Source organism: Rhinopithecus roxellana, chromosome 2 (assembly GCF_007565055.1).
Source record: "Rhinopithecus roxellana isolate Shanxi Qingling chromosome 2, ASM756505v1, whole genome shotgun sequence".
In the NCBI taxonomy this organism is placed as follows: Eukaryota; Metazoa; Chordata; class Mammalia; order Primates; family Cercopithecidae; genus Rhinopithecus; species Rhinopithecus roxellana.
In genome coordinates this window covers 18,610,031-18,624,031 of record NC_044550.1, presented here as the reverse complement: position 1 = coordinate 18,624,031, position 14,001 = coordinate 18,610,031, and the positions used below count along the sequence as shown (strand labels likewise).

General features: G+C 35.5%; 1 protein-coding gene across 1 annotated transcript; it reads left to right on the top strand.

Annotated features, from left to right (window-relative positions):
* Nucleotides 1-2,443: 2,443 nt before the first annotated feature.
* On the top strand, nt 2,444-11,557 carry GIMD1 (GIMAP family P-loop NTPase domain containing 1). The gene is made up of 2 exons (XM_010372529.1): nt 2,444-2,836; nt 11,297-11,557. Exons 1-2 carry the CDS (start codon nt 2,444-2,446, stop codon nt 11,555-11,557), a joined length of 654 nt encoding a protein of 217 aa, XP_010370831.1.
* The last annotated feature ends 2,444 nt before the right edge of the window (nt 11,558-14,001 follow it).

Genomic DNA, 14,001 nt, shown 5'->3' with positions numbered 1-14,001 from the left:
GTGGCGGGGGGGTTGTTGAAAAACTAAGAGCTCATGCTTGCTGTGTTCTGTAAGGAACATAGCAAAGAAAGTTTGGCTTTGTTCTTCTTCAAAAAATCCCCCACACAATTAATATGTGTTTATGTAGATGGTTGAAGAATGTCCGTTTACAGTTTAAGGAAGAAAATTAAAATAAATTCTGGCTCAAAATCACTTCTTAGGAAACAGGCTGCTACTGCCACCTGGGGGAGATTCTTTCTGCTTCATTCAAGAAATCCAATATGCTTATCAGATGAAGGAAGCCAGTTCATGCTTTCCTTGTCATAGCCACACAGCAAGAAGACTTTTTAACTCTCTGCCCATGAAGTCATAAGACATTCCAGATGTCTCCAAGTTTATTTCACCCAGAAATACATATTTCATCGACTTTTTGAGAAATACAAGGGAAGATGAATCAGACTGTAGCCATACTACTTAAAGCACCAAGAAAGTATTTTGAATTAATATGGGTAATATACTAAGAAGTAGAAAAAATAAAATTTGAGATTTCAATAAGAAAATAAAACCCAAGTTGTTAAGAAAAAAATGTATTTGACTTCAAGTTATAGTTAATTGTACTCCTTTCCTTAAATATACTCTCATTAATTGATATGAAAGCTGCATGTGCCAATATAATCATCCCAGTGGTTTCATAAATTAGGATAAAATGATACATTTTATTATACGAATATAGCAAAAAGAATTATCTTAAAAAATTTGAACAGTATTATGAACTAAATACTGATGTGAAGTCATGATCTAGTTGTAGATCATGAAAAAATTGTAATCATTGCTATAGAATGTCTAATTTCTGTTTAATACCCATCTTGCATTTCTTTATGCTATAAATAAGTAGTTACCTATAAGAAATGCACTCAATAAAAAAATACTAAAAATAGAATGTTTCAGTACCTGTTAAAATTACAAGTCTGTCAGGTGTCATAAAAAGGTCAGTGCTGATTAGGGGAAGACAACTAATCATTTATTAAGAGGCTGTCTGGTAATAGATTAACTAAATGAAATACACACGGTGTCAGTCCCAGAGTGGTACAATAATGCTATCAGAAGGTGAAAGTTCATATGAAAGAACAGCTGTGCCAGGGCGAGAGACGTCTTTGTGGAGAAAGCATTTTCAAGACTGGAAAAGGTAAGTAAAATATAGCAAATGGATTGGGATTGCATAATTAATTTTCTAAAAACATTACACCGCTGATTTAGGAGTAAAAAGAAATTGACTGCATCTCACTGCAGTTGACACCACTGAATGAGCTGGGAGAGCTAGTGTGAACTGGGGGAACCTACAAAATGAGTGTCTTTTTATGGAGGTATGAAGCTCCTTCAAGGTGTTCATATTAGGGTGTGGGTATAATGGAGTGAGGGGCATTAAAGGACAAGAAGGACCTGCAGTACTTAAAACTGTGTAGTAAAGTTACAAGATATAAGCAAAAATAATAAATGTGCAATATTAAAATGTCTTTATTTCTGAATCAGCAGCGTGATCAGTTTTAGCAATTGGCAAATAACTCTGCTTATAAATCTAGTGAAAATGATCAATGGCCTTAAAATGCTGTAGGGGGCTTATGCTGTGTACAAAGGATCGGCCACTGTACAGGTATTATACGTGGAATAGAGTCTCCCAAGATTCTCCTTCCTTCTGAGCTGCCCAATGTGTTAGGCTTGACTTTCTTCGTTAAAGAGCCAACACTAACACTAAAGAACCATAGAGATGATTTATTAATTACTTTATAACAGAATTACAAGGAGTTTTTATTTTCACCATTGTTCCCTGGTTGTAAAAAAAAATTTAGTAAACAGAAGTCATCTTTAACATTATTTATATTTCACAGGAAAGAAGCATTCAGGAAATCAGGAAGGATGATTTTTTGCAGATACCACTTGTGTATTCAGGCAGTGGGTCGGGAAGCGGGAAGATGGGGGATGTTGTTAAAAATGCAAGAAGGGTTGTTTCTTCCACTGTTCTATTCTTACTTTTCCAATAGTGAATAACCTTTAAATACTACTGCTAGCTTTGCCCCTGGGCTCAGGAACTTCAACACCTTTTCCTAAACCAACTCACCTATCACACTGATGAGTTAACATATTTCTCCTAAACATGGTTTATATGATCTTCACGTAATTTGGGATTTTTTTCCTCATTTTCTGCAATTACTGTTTCCTAAATCCTTCCTTATCTGTATTTGACTTCTCTCCCTTCTCATTGTAAACTACTGATATTATTTCCACATTCCTTTCTGTCACTGGGGCATCTCCGCTTTAGTGGAGCAGTCCTCCTCCATGCTTTAGTCACTACGAATGAAGGGAAAACAAATCCTACTTGGAGTGCAACCAGGCCAGGTAGGAAACCTTACATTGGGGGAATGCAGAAGCCTCATTATGCATGCTATACCTTTGTTTTCCAACAGCCATGACAGACCCCAACAAGGTAATCATCAACTTGGCCCTCTTTGGCATGACTCAGAGTGGGAAAAGTTCTGCTGGAAACATTCTGCTGGGAAGCACAGACTTTCACAGCAGCTTTGCTCCCTGTTCTGTGACCACATGCTGTAGCCTGGGCCGCAGTTGTCACCTCCATAGCTTCATGCGTCGACGGGGGCGAGAGGTAACCCTGCAAGTCCAGGTGTTGGACACTCCAGGTTATCCACACAGCAGGCTGAGCAAGAAGCATGTGAAACAGGAAGTCAAAGAGGCTCTGGCACATCACTTCGGACAAGAGGGTCTCCACCTTGCACTCCTGGTTCAGAGAGCAGATGTACCTTTCTGTGGGCAGGAAGTAACTGACTCAGTCCAGATGATCCAGGTAATACTAAGATGCAATTGCACTAATGCCATTATTACCTCTTGGAGGGCATTATCCTAATAGTAAAGAACCATGAACTGGTAAAAATAATAATTTAAACAACTAAGTGTTGATCACCTAGGAATAGTAAAAATTATTTGATTTTCCCAAGTCATTTTAATGACCTCCTTCAGAGGAACCCAATCAGTCATTTTACAACTGGTTCGTAGAAAAAAAAAAAAAAATGAGATATTAAATTTCAGAGGTTAACCAAGCCTCAAACCCCTGGAACAAAAAACCCAAATAAGTTTGCAAAATGTTGTCCCTGGACTGTCTGCATCAGAATCAACTGGGTTCTTTGTTAAAGAAGATTGATCCAAAACGTACTGAAATAGACTCCCAGGAGTGGAGCCTGCATATCTGCATTTTCATAACTTTCCATGTATTTCTCAAAAACAGTCAGGTCTTAGAACCACTGAACTTAAACACTGACTTGCATCCATTCAGCATCAAAGGGACAATCTCTTATAGTTGACCAAGAAATGGGTGCTCATTCACTGACTTGGTCATTGAACACTCTATTGAGCATCTGAACAGTGCGTAATGACTGGTAAATGAGACACGAGCCCTTCCTTCAGAAAGTTTACAGTCTAGAAGAGGAAAATCAGATAAACAAACCAGGAAAAGATAATGCATTAAGTGCCAAAGCAGTATAGTGAATGAGGGGGTGCTTCATAAGACTTAAGTCATAGTGAGCATTCAAGAGAGAGTTATGCATTCTGTATAGGAAAACAATTCGGAGTTTCAGATTCTTTGCTTGCCTTATCAGCTGTAGCATAAGTGACTGCTCCATTCTAGCCATAAGAAGATCACAGGGACCTCAGGTTGAGCATAAATAACACATGCCACCTTTCCCTGGTGGTCTATTCCTGTTTGTTTGTTTGTTCAGTCGTTATAGGTCACTAAGCCAGTCTCCAGGAGAGGAGCTGGATAAGAGGCCTGTGCATGACCACAGCTAGGAGATGGAGGGAGTTGGAAGTTTGTGTGTGTGTGTGTTTGTGTGTGTGTACGTGTGTGCGTGTGTATGATGTGTGGACTATTATTATTAATAGTCCTGTGTAGACTATTACTAACAATTCTTGGAAACTGTTCATTGAGCTGCTCTATTCAATCTATAGATTTCTTCGTCTGAGTCAATCTAAATATAGCTGCTGGACTTCACTAGTATTACTCAGGAACTTCAATGAGTCACTGAGCTCAGAGACACCAGGTCTACTAGAAGCTCCACAGTTAAACTTTATACAGAATGGCGAACAGATCTTTTCTGTTCAAGTAGAACTTGTAAAAAATGCTACTCTTCTTTTGGTTCAGTTTCAGCTTATACTGACATAGTCCCTATTACAGCCCAGAAAGATAGTTACTTTGTTTTAATGAAGATTTTTTTCCCTTCAACTAGAAAAGATACTTCTACATGACAGATAAACACATTGTTTTTTGGTAACTGTGTATGTTTCTAAAACTGAAAAAAAAATGCCATATGTACAATCACAAGAAACTAGTGGAAAAATCAGGGTGACAAGAGTACTAAAAAAAAGTCCTCATCATGCAACTCCTGGAAAACCAGGGACCTGCTATACAAAAGTAAAGAAGAATAGAAGATGATTGCAATTAAGAAACAATATGGGATCTAAGAAAGCCCAAAACCTCCTCCAAATTGTGAAAGCCTGTATTTCAAACAATGTTTCTGGTAGAAATCAAGTGGTGGGAAGCCTGCATCCATGACATCAGTATAATCTTTAGACAGTTCTTAAAAATTCATTTAAACCTATTATTAAGTAAACATTTAGCTGAGGCTATAAATGGATATAATTCAGTAAATTCAGTAAACACATAAACAACTCTTTTTCAAAAGCTACCCTGACTCTCTCCATATGTCTCAATATTTTTCCCTACCATGAACCTATGCTGAGCCCAAAAGGTTCTTGTAAATGATATACATTTTGAAAATAGGTTTTACTAGTTTTAGGATCTAGGACAATAATGTCATCTGTGAGGCTTTTTTATACATGTGAACTCAATTCCTACATGTCTTTGGTCTTTTAAAACAATGTTTGGCATAGAGTCTTCTCTTACAGCTGCCTTCCAAATCAGTGTGCAATTCAGGAATTGAAGGCAGCGAGGAGATGAGCTACGGCAAAGCGCAGATCCCAAATATTTCTTTCTGGAATAAATAACTTCTGTCTCTCAAGAAAATCAGCAGCCAAGGTTTAATAATCTTGAGTGGCCTATGATCCCTGGGAGCACTGCAGACCTATTCCTGGGTTCTGCTACAGTCTTTAATTGATGGTCACTTAAGCACAGGCTGGCTGTTTATGATCTTCCTGAAGGTGCCTCAGATGCTGGTGGCAGCCATCTGTATGTGCTCACAGATTGGAAGCAGTTGCAGAATGTCTGAATATTCAACAGGACCAGCAGCTGTTAGTAAGGAGCAAGAAGCTGTTAGGTCCTCAGGTTTCAGGCACACTATGGATTTCTTTTTCTTCCTGGCTGATGCAAAATGAAGAATGGAGTGCCTGCCTTCTTTCTTTTACCCCTTTGCAGGGGCACTGACTAGTTCTGTGGAAAGAGTCTACCAAGCCAGAGTCAGAGAAGTAGCTTCTTCTTTCCTGTGCCTCTCTGCTGTCTCTTTAAATATCTTCCCCAATTTGTACTTTAATATTTCGCAGAGGAGTTATATGCTGCCGGCTGTGACGATGGTAACATTTTCCCCAAATGATCCCTTTTTCTTTATTTTTGTTAGGCCTTTATTAATTTACAGTAAAATGATGGCGATATCAGTGAGTCATGTCTCCAAAATCGAGAAATAGAAGGAAGAATTTATTCGAATGTTATCTGGAATCTCATTTGAATGTTTACAAACCCACAAATAATGAATCAGAGAAGATATAATATAGTCACCTCAAGGAAAGAGCTAGCATACAGCCAAGCTGCACTAGGAATTGAGCCTAGGTATTGCCTACGGTCCATTTTCCCCCCACTATTATGGTATTATGTATTATTACTGTGTACAAGCAAGTTTCAAGCATGTACTTTTATTTCATAATCAACAACCGAACTGTTGATGTTGCAGATGAATGTATTTACAAAAAGCTCAGAAAAGCCAATTCAGAGCCTGAAAATACTAAATTAAGATTATGGGTTTAGTTGTTAGAATTGAGTTAAAAAACAGGCCTAATTACTTTATAGGTGTATGACTATAAATGTTACTAAAACATTCTTGGTTTCAGTTCCTTACTTGTAATATGGAGATAATTTTATGTATGTTAAAGAGTTCTGAGCATTATATTTAATAAATACATCATGCTCAGCATTGCGCCTGCTTACAGAAGGTCACAGAAAATGGTAAAGTATTACTAGTATTGTTTTTATTGTTATGATCACTACCGAGATTGTGAATGAGCACTCATTCAAACGAACTACTAGATACGGGCAAGATAGCATAGAGATTAAGAGATGGGTTCTAAAGTATTCAAGTCTTAGCTACTTATTTGCTTTGTGATCTTAGGCAAGTAACTTCTCTAAACTTCATTGGTAAGCTGAGAAAGACAGTAGTGTGTACTTCATTGGGTTACTTGTGGGATTAATACCCTATTAACAGTAAATGATACAGCTTAGGCACAGACACGTGGCAAGTGCACAGCAAATAGCTCTGGCCATTATTACTTTATTGTTAGTATTTGTCTTATCCTAAAATTAGGAAATGGTGTTTTTTAGGTCTATCCTGGTAGACTTCAGAAGAAAATACAGTAAAATCAAGTTCACATGGTCCTGATTTATAACCATAAGAAGTAACTTTTTTATTAATTTAGAAAAAAATCTGGAAAAATCCTCACTGGCTTAGTATGGTTAACCTGAAAAGCCCCAATTTAGTGGGAAAGGCAGGGGACCTTGGTTCCAGGTCCAAGCCTGCCAGTCATCAGCCCTATGACTTTGGCCAAGTCATTTGACACCACAAGTCCTCAATACCCTCATCTGTAAGAGGCAGTTTATACAGATGATCTCTGAGGGTGAATATTCTCTGGATCTGACCTAACGAGAAATTATCATTCAGCTTTGGCTCTCTGAAAAGGAACATGTAATATTTTAAGTGGGGTGAGAGTAAGGGAATAGCATAAAGTATTTTAAAAAATGGTCCTTATTGTCTTCCTGTTCCATGATAATTTTTTTCTCAGTTGATGTCATAGTTGGCTTTTCTTTTTTTTTTTTTTTTTTTTTTTTTTAGTTTCCCCCTAAAAAGTCCAGATACTATGATTTCATCAACCACAAACAAATGGGGCAGGGCTGGTGAGGTCCTGGGAAAATGAACGTAGTTCCTGGATAACAAAGTTTATATCCTAACCAGTTGTCCCAAAAGGACTAAATGGACTCATACCCATTAGCGCTCGGAAAGCAAACAATTCATGATTGATTGTAAAATTTTCATCTAGCTTAGTACTATATTTAAATTATTAACACCAGATAACTTACATTAACTTATCTTGCTTTTGGATTTTTACGTGAGGTATCAATCAACTGTAATTATTCTTTCTCTGGGTCCATAGAGAACATGTTTGGCCACTAACACGAAGACTATTCAGCAAGCAACACTACTTTCAAATACTCAACTATTTGCTGGACAAAATTGACTTAAAGATTTTAAGCTAAATCAACCACTCTCTTCTGTTTTTGGCAGTAATTCAAAAGTGTAATTTCTCTCACAGTTTAAGATATGAGCATCCTTTCTTAAATAATTATAAATATGTAAAAACTTCCCAGTGACTGAACACATGAACTTTAAAGTGGCATGGAGCTTACAAATCTATTTTCCTTAGGTGTAAAAGTGTGGTTTAAATTATGGGAAATGTCTGGTGGAGATCAAAAGGGAACATGTTAATGTTACAATACAGGAAAACACGAACAAAAGAAATACTATGAAAGTTAAACCATTTACTTCATTAAGTACTAATCTAGAAAGAAAATAATTCTGTGTTGTGATATAAAACTCAAGAAAGGACTGTTTATGCAAAATAGTTTATTTAATGTGCACTTTTATTGTAGCAATACTATATTTCAAAACTATTTAAGGAGGCAAATACCTCATCCATTAAGTTACTGGGGCTCAAAAATATTTAATAACAAGTCCACACATCAGCCAATATATATCTAAGGGTAAGTTTAGGATGGCTCTCAAGGAGTTAAGAGCAGTAGCTATTTAATAATTTGCATGAAAACATTTTGATATTTGACAATCAGTGTTACCATATTCATGGTGTACTTGGTGAATATCAGGTCTGGCTCTAAATTTGATAAACTTTCAGAGATAAGAGTGATTGAAGATCAATAGCTGTACTTGTTTAGAAATAAAATCTTAATGCTGTACAATCTCAATCATGCTTGATTACATTAATTACCTTGTTAATTCCTATGTATTTTTTAAGAATCTGGTCACTGCATCATCACATGCAAGGCACTTTGATCTTTCCTTTTTACTCCTACTTCCCACCTCCACCACAAAATGGGCAAAATGCTCACCTTTATAGTGCTAACATAATTTCTATCACATTTGCAATTGAAACAAATTCAAAGTATTTCTTTCCTGTCTCCCTTTCTAAGTTAATTTAGCACACAAAAATCTCCACTAAATGTAAACCGAATATGTCTGTCTTGTTCCACACCCGTCCCTACCACGTAGAACATGCTTAGAACAAAGTAGACCCTCAATAAATATTTGCAAAAGGAATAAATCATCTAAAGTGCTTTATAAAATTCAAATTCCAGGATCTAGCCCTAATGGTTCTAATGCATTTTTAGAAAGCCTCACAGGTGATTCTGATGCAAATGATTCAAGGATCACTGTATTCCCAGAGCCCAGATCTAATATACTTAGTACTGTATTAATTTTTTTAGTCACTTGCGTTAGTTTGCTAGGGCTGCTGTAACAAAGTACCACAATTATTGTCTTTCAGTTCTGGAGGCTAGAAGGCTGAAATTAAGGTGTTGTCAGGGTTGGCTCCTTCTGAGGGCTGTGAGAGATCTGTTCCAGGCTTCTTTCTTTGGCTTGTAGATGGCTATCTTCATATACGAATGGCACTCTCCCGGGACTTGCGTCTTTGCCCAAGTTTCCCTTTTTTATAAGGACACCAATCATACTAGACAGGGACTCACCCTAATGACCTTAGCTTAATAAATTATATTTGCAATGACGCTATTTCCAAATAAGATCACATTCGGAAGAACTAAGGATCAGAATTTCAACACATGAGTTTGGGGGAGGATGCAATTCAACCCATAACATCACTGTTCATTTACTTTGCAACTCTGTGACTCCTCTTCCAGCAGAGATCTATTACAACATACTGAATATACAACGAACTCTAAAGAGGTCTGCTAATGTTGCTATGTTACCATTAGGCAAAATGGGATGTTGACATTATATGAATAATAATTTTTTAAAAAATTATTTTTTAATGTTTAGAATATTTCTATTACAATAATTATTCCCTAACATATGGATCGTGAAACTTTAAGCAGGGTATTTTTAGGAGGAATAAAAATATGCAGCTATTCTATGGTGGGTATATGTAGACAAATTTTGAACAGATATGATGAAAAATTTTGTGCCTATTCCTTGAAAGAGTCCCTCTGAAGAGAAAATAGAAAGTCCAGACTACAGGCAAATTTGTGGTGATAAACTGCAAAAGAAAAAAAACAAAAAGAAGTTTTACAAAGATTAATTATACTTCAAAACCAAACCCTGAAAAGAAATAAATAGAACCCTAAGCCTTCTATTTGAGATGATAATGAGGGTCTAAATTCCAAATTAATTTAACAGATGTTTACTGAGAATTTACAATGTGCTGAAAGCTTTGATTGATATGGAAAGATATGAATCTTGCCTTCAAAGAGTTTACTATGAAGTTGTAAAAACTGATGTATAAATAAATGACTGATAAAAGCCAGACTGTATCAGTTGTAATTGGTAACCATGATTGTGATGTTTCTAATTTTAAATGTTTTGTCCCATAGTTCTCATGAGTATTTTCATGTTAGATTTACATATCCAGATTCCTTCCTTCCTTACTCCCTATTGCCTGCCTTCTTCCCTTCCTTCCTTCCTTTCTCCTCTCTTCCGTTTCTGTTTTCTTTCTTATTTCGTTCTTTTTTTCTTTCTTTTCAATTTTTCAATATTATAAATTCTAATCCTGTATTTTTTATGTACATTGAAAATGATTTCCCAGACTGTCTTTCAATATTTTCAATAAATTTTAAAACCAGGATTTGTGTTAATACATATAACTCAAAGTCTATAAGTCAGTTTACCAACATCATAATGGAGATAATAATAGTATCTCCCACAAAGAATTGCATTAAGCTTCAAATGTAAAGTGGTTAGCGTAATATCTGGCACTAAATGTTAGTTTTTCTCCCTTCTTTCTTTCTTCTGATTATTATAAGTCTTGGTGTTTCTTATTATGTTTATTCATAGGCATTTTGTATTTTTCTTGCTATAAACTGGTAGTAGTTTTGGAAATATTTTGGTAATAGTATTGTTCGGAATGGAGGGAATGTTATTTTGTTGTCATGTTGTGATTTCATATAACTTTGGAAATATCCAAAAAAGTTCAAGGGTTATTTCTAGATGCCTTTCATATTATATGAACAATTTGCCACATGCTGTTACTTCTGCTTTATATCAGCTTATATTCACTAATCAAACAAGAATTTATTACATAACCAACTTCCACATATTACTAAAACAAAGAAACGCCACTCTTCAGTGTTTTTCAACCACGTTAGAGGAAGTCATCAGATAAATTGTGTTCCATTCTAAACATGTGAATTCAGGAAGATGAGAATCACAGTAATAATATTTTGTGGTTCTTCCAAATCACCAAATGTATTTTTATCTTAGCTTTTCCATTACATGTCACCTGATTAATCAATAGATTCTTAACAGATTATATAATTTCATATCTTTAGTAGATGCTTGTAATGATAATAACATATTTCTACAACAAGTAAAAGATAAAACAATTCCCTTGACCAAGGTCCTCTGACTTAAATTCAGTGGCTTTAATGGAGTCAGGTAGTCAGACAAGTATAAATGGAACCAGATAGTCAGACAAGTATAAATGATTAGTGAATGTTGAAAAATCTATGCAGCAATGCAGTTTTGAGATTGTGTATATATCAATTATCATAGCAAAATAAAAGAGAGAATTTAATTATCTGTTTAATCCTGCCTTTTTCAGAAAGTCAAGCCCTTTCCCTCTATTTGCTTACAATACTTGACCCTGTCTTCATTTCCTACTTTGTATATCAGCTTTCAGAAACATAGTAATATGGATCTGCTGGCTATCTATATTGGACCATAATAAATCCTTTGCTCATGTTTGAGGAATATAGTTCAAGTTCAATAGCTATTTAACTTCTCTCTTTCAGGAACTTCTTGGGCATGCTTGGATGAATTACACAGCCATTCTTTTTACCCATGCGGAAAAAATAGAAGAGGCTGGGTTTACTGAAGATAAATATTTATATGAGGCCTCTGATACCCTGACAACGCTGCTAAATTCTATTCAGCACAAATATATTTTCCAGTATAAAAAAGGAAAATCACTCAATGAACAACGAATGAAAATCTTAGAAAGAATCATGGAATTTATAAAAAAGAATTGTTACCAAGTTCTTACCTTTAAATGAAATTTAGGTGAAAGGAAAGGAGCATTGGGTATCAGAGTCAGAAGCCTAGCTACAAAGAATGCCTTTATTGACATGAATGTGAACCACAAGTATTCTGATATGCTGCTGATGAGAGTGTACATTGGTATAACCACTTTGGAAGACTGGAAGTTAAAAAGAACATCAATTATTCAGGATTTCTAATGCAAATCCCATGACATAGCAATTACACTCCTGAGTATATATCCAACATAAATGTGTATATTTGTGTACTAGAAGACATGTATGTAGAATAATGTTCATGGAACTACTATTCAAAAGCTAAACATACAGAGTATTCAAATGTCTATTAATAGTAGAATGGTTAGGTAAATTGTGGTACGTTCCCACAGTGGGATATTAGAATAAGCAAGTTCAACTCTATGTAACAATACCAATGAATTGCTCAAACACAATGTTGAAAAATAAGCCAGACATAAAAGAGTACATACTCCATGATTCCGTGTGCAGAAAGTTCAAAAACAGTAAAACAAATGTAATCTAAACTACTCTGATGGTAGAAGTGCTGGAAATCGGGAGAGTGGTTAACCCTAGGGAGGGCATTGTGAGTGAAAGGTTACACTTGGTGTGGCTTCTAAGATTCTGGTCATGTTCTTTTGTTCTCTTGATTTGGAGCCTGGTTTCACAGGATTTGTTCACTTTGTGAAAATGTAACAACAAACACTTGTGATTTATAAACTACTTGTATATGGCATATTTAAATAAAAGTTAAAAATAATTAGTTATATCCATTAAAAAGGAACTAGCTTGACTGCTTACTTGATGCCAGAAAAAAAAAAAAATTGTTTAAACTTGTCAGAATCTGTTTCCTTCTTTGGAATACCTACTCATAATTATTGTAATGATTAAACACCCTGGCACATGGTAGTTGCTTAAAATATGCTAATTTTCTTTTCCACTTCCTTGTAACCTGTGGTTTCTATTTCAGTTTGGAAACATTTGGTAAAAACTCAGAGCAAGCCCTTTTGCAAAAATGAGTATAACAATTGTGATAATTGACTACGAATAAAGCCTTGACTAAAGACCTTCTACCTTTGAAGGTTGGCCACTATGGTTTAGTGGAGAGGTTCAGGATGGTCCCAATGGTAGCAGTGAAAATTGAAGGAAAATAATTCTAATCAGTCATAAGAGTGAAGTCCACTAGCAAGTCAAAATCAGAACACTTTCATAAATATTTGTATACAAACTTCATAATTTATAAAATTCTTTCACAAAGATAGTTCCCAATTTACAAACAGTTTGTTCTTATAATCTAATTTATAAGGATTTTTTTTTTTTTTTTTTTTTTTTTGGTGTACAATATACTGGATTTGGATTTTCCATTAGAAACAGGATTACAGCTGGTGGTTATTCTCACAGAATAGTCTTCAAAAGCCTACTTCAATGCACAACATTACATGAACTCCAGTACATGTTTGAATCTGTGCTAGATTTATACAGTGTTTCTATAGGAAAGCATAATACAGATTCCAACTTAAAACAACATCTCACTTATTTCTTTGCATGACCTCTTTCTCCTACGCTGTGGGCCCTGGACTGAGAAGTGGGAGACTCAACAATGGTGCAGAGTTTGGAAGTGCAGTGAGAATTGACACTGCCCCATGGGTTGGGGGGGCTTGGGACAGAGAAAGAGACTTGATGCTAAGAAGTTGAAACCATGGTGACTGCTGGAAAAAAGGAGGATGGAAAATAATTCAGGTGTTAAGTTCTTCATATACTTCATTTATGTGTTGTCAGTTAACTTTTCTAGAACACAAACACTAGTTCATTTCAGGAAATATATATGGTGCAGAACATTAAGGATTTAAGCTCTGTGAGGCTAGCCTGATATTGATGATTAATAGAGAAGTGCTTTTAGTCAAAGAGGATTTCTGTGATGTTCTTCCCTGAATTATTTATTTTTATATTTGCATATACAGTATCACCCCTTATCTGTGATTTCACTTTCTGTAGTTTCAGTTACCTGTGGTCAATTGCAATCTGAAAATATTACATACAATAAGGTATCTTAAGAGCGAGACCACATTCACATAACTTTTATTACAGTATATTGTTATAATTGTTCTAGTTTATTATTAGTTATGTTGCCAATCTCCTACTGTGTCTAATTTACAAACTAAACTTTATCACAGGAATGTACATATAGGAAAACATAGTGTGTTTAGGGCTCAGTACTCTCCTTGGCTTCAGGCATCCATTAGGGCCTTGGAACATATTCCCTCTGGATAAGGTATTCCTACTGTGTACGCATGTGTGTATATACACACACATCCATTTTCACATCAATGCTTAAATGTGGTAATATTACATACTTTATCTTCTTTTAGCAGTCTTATGTGGCTTTTTTTGCTTTGCCTTTACCTCTCTCCTCTTCTCCATGCAAATCTGCCCATTACAGATAACTG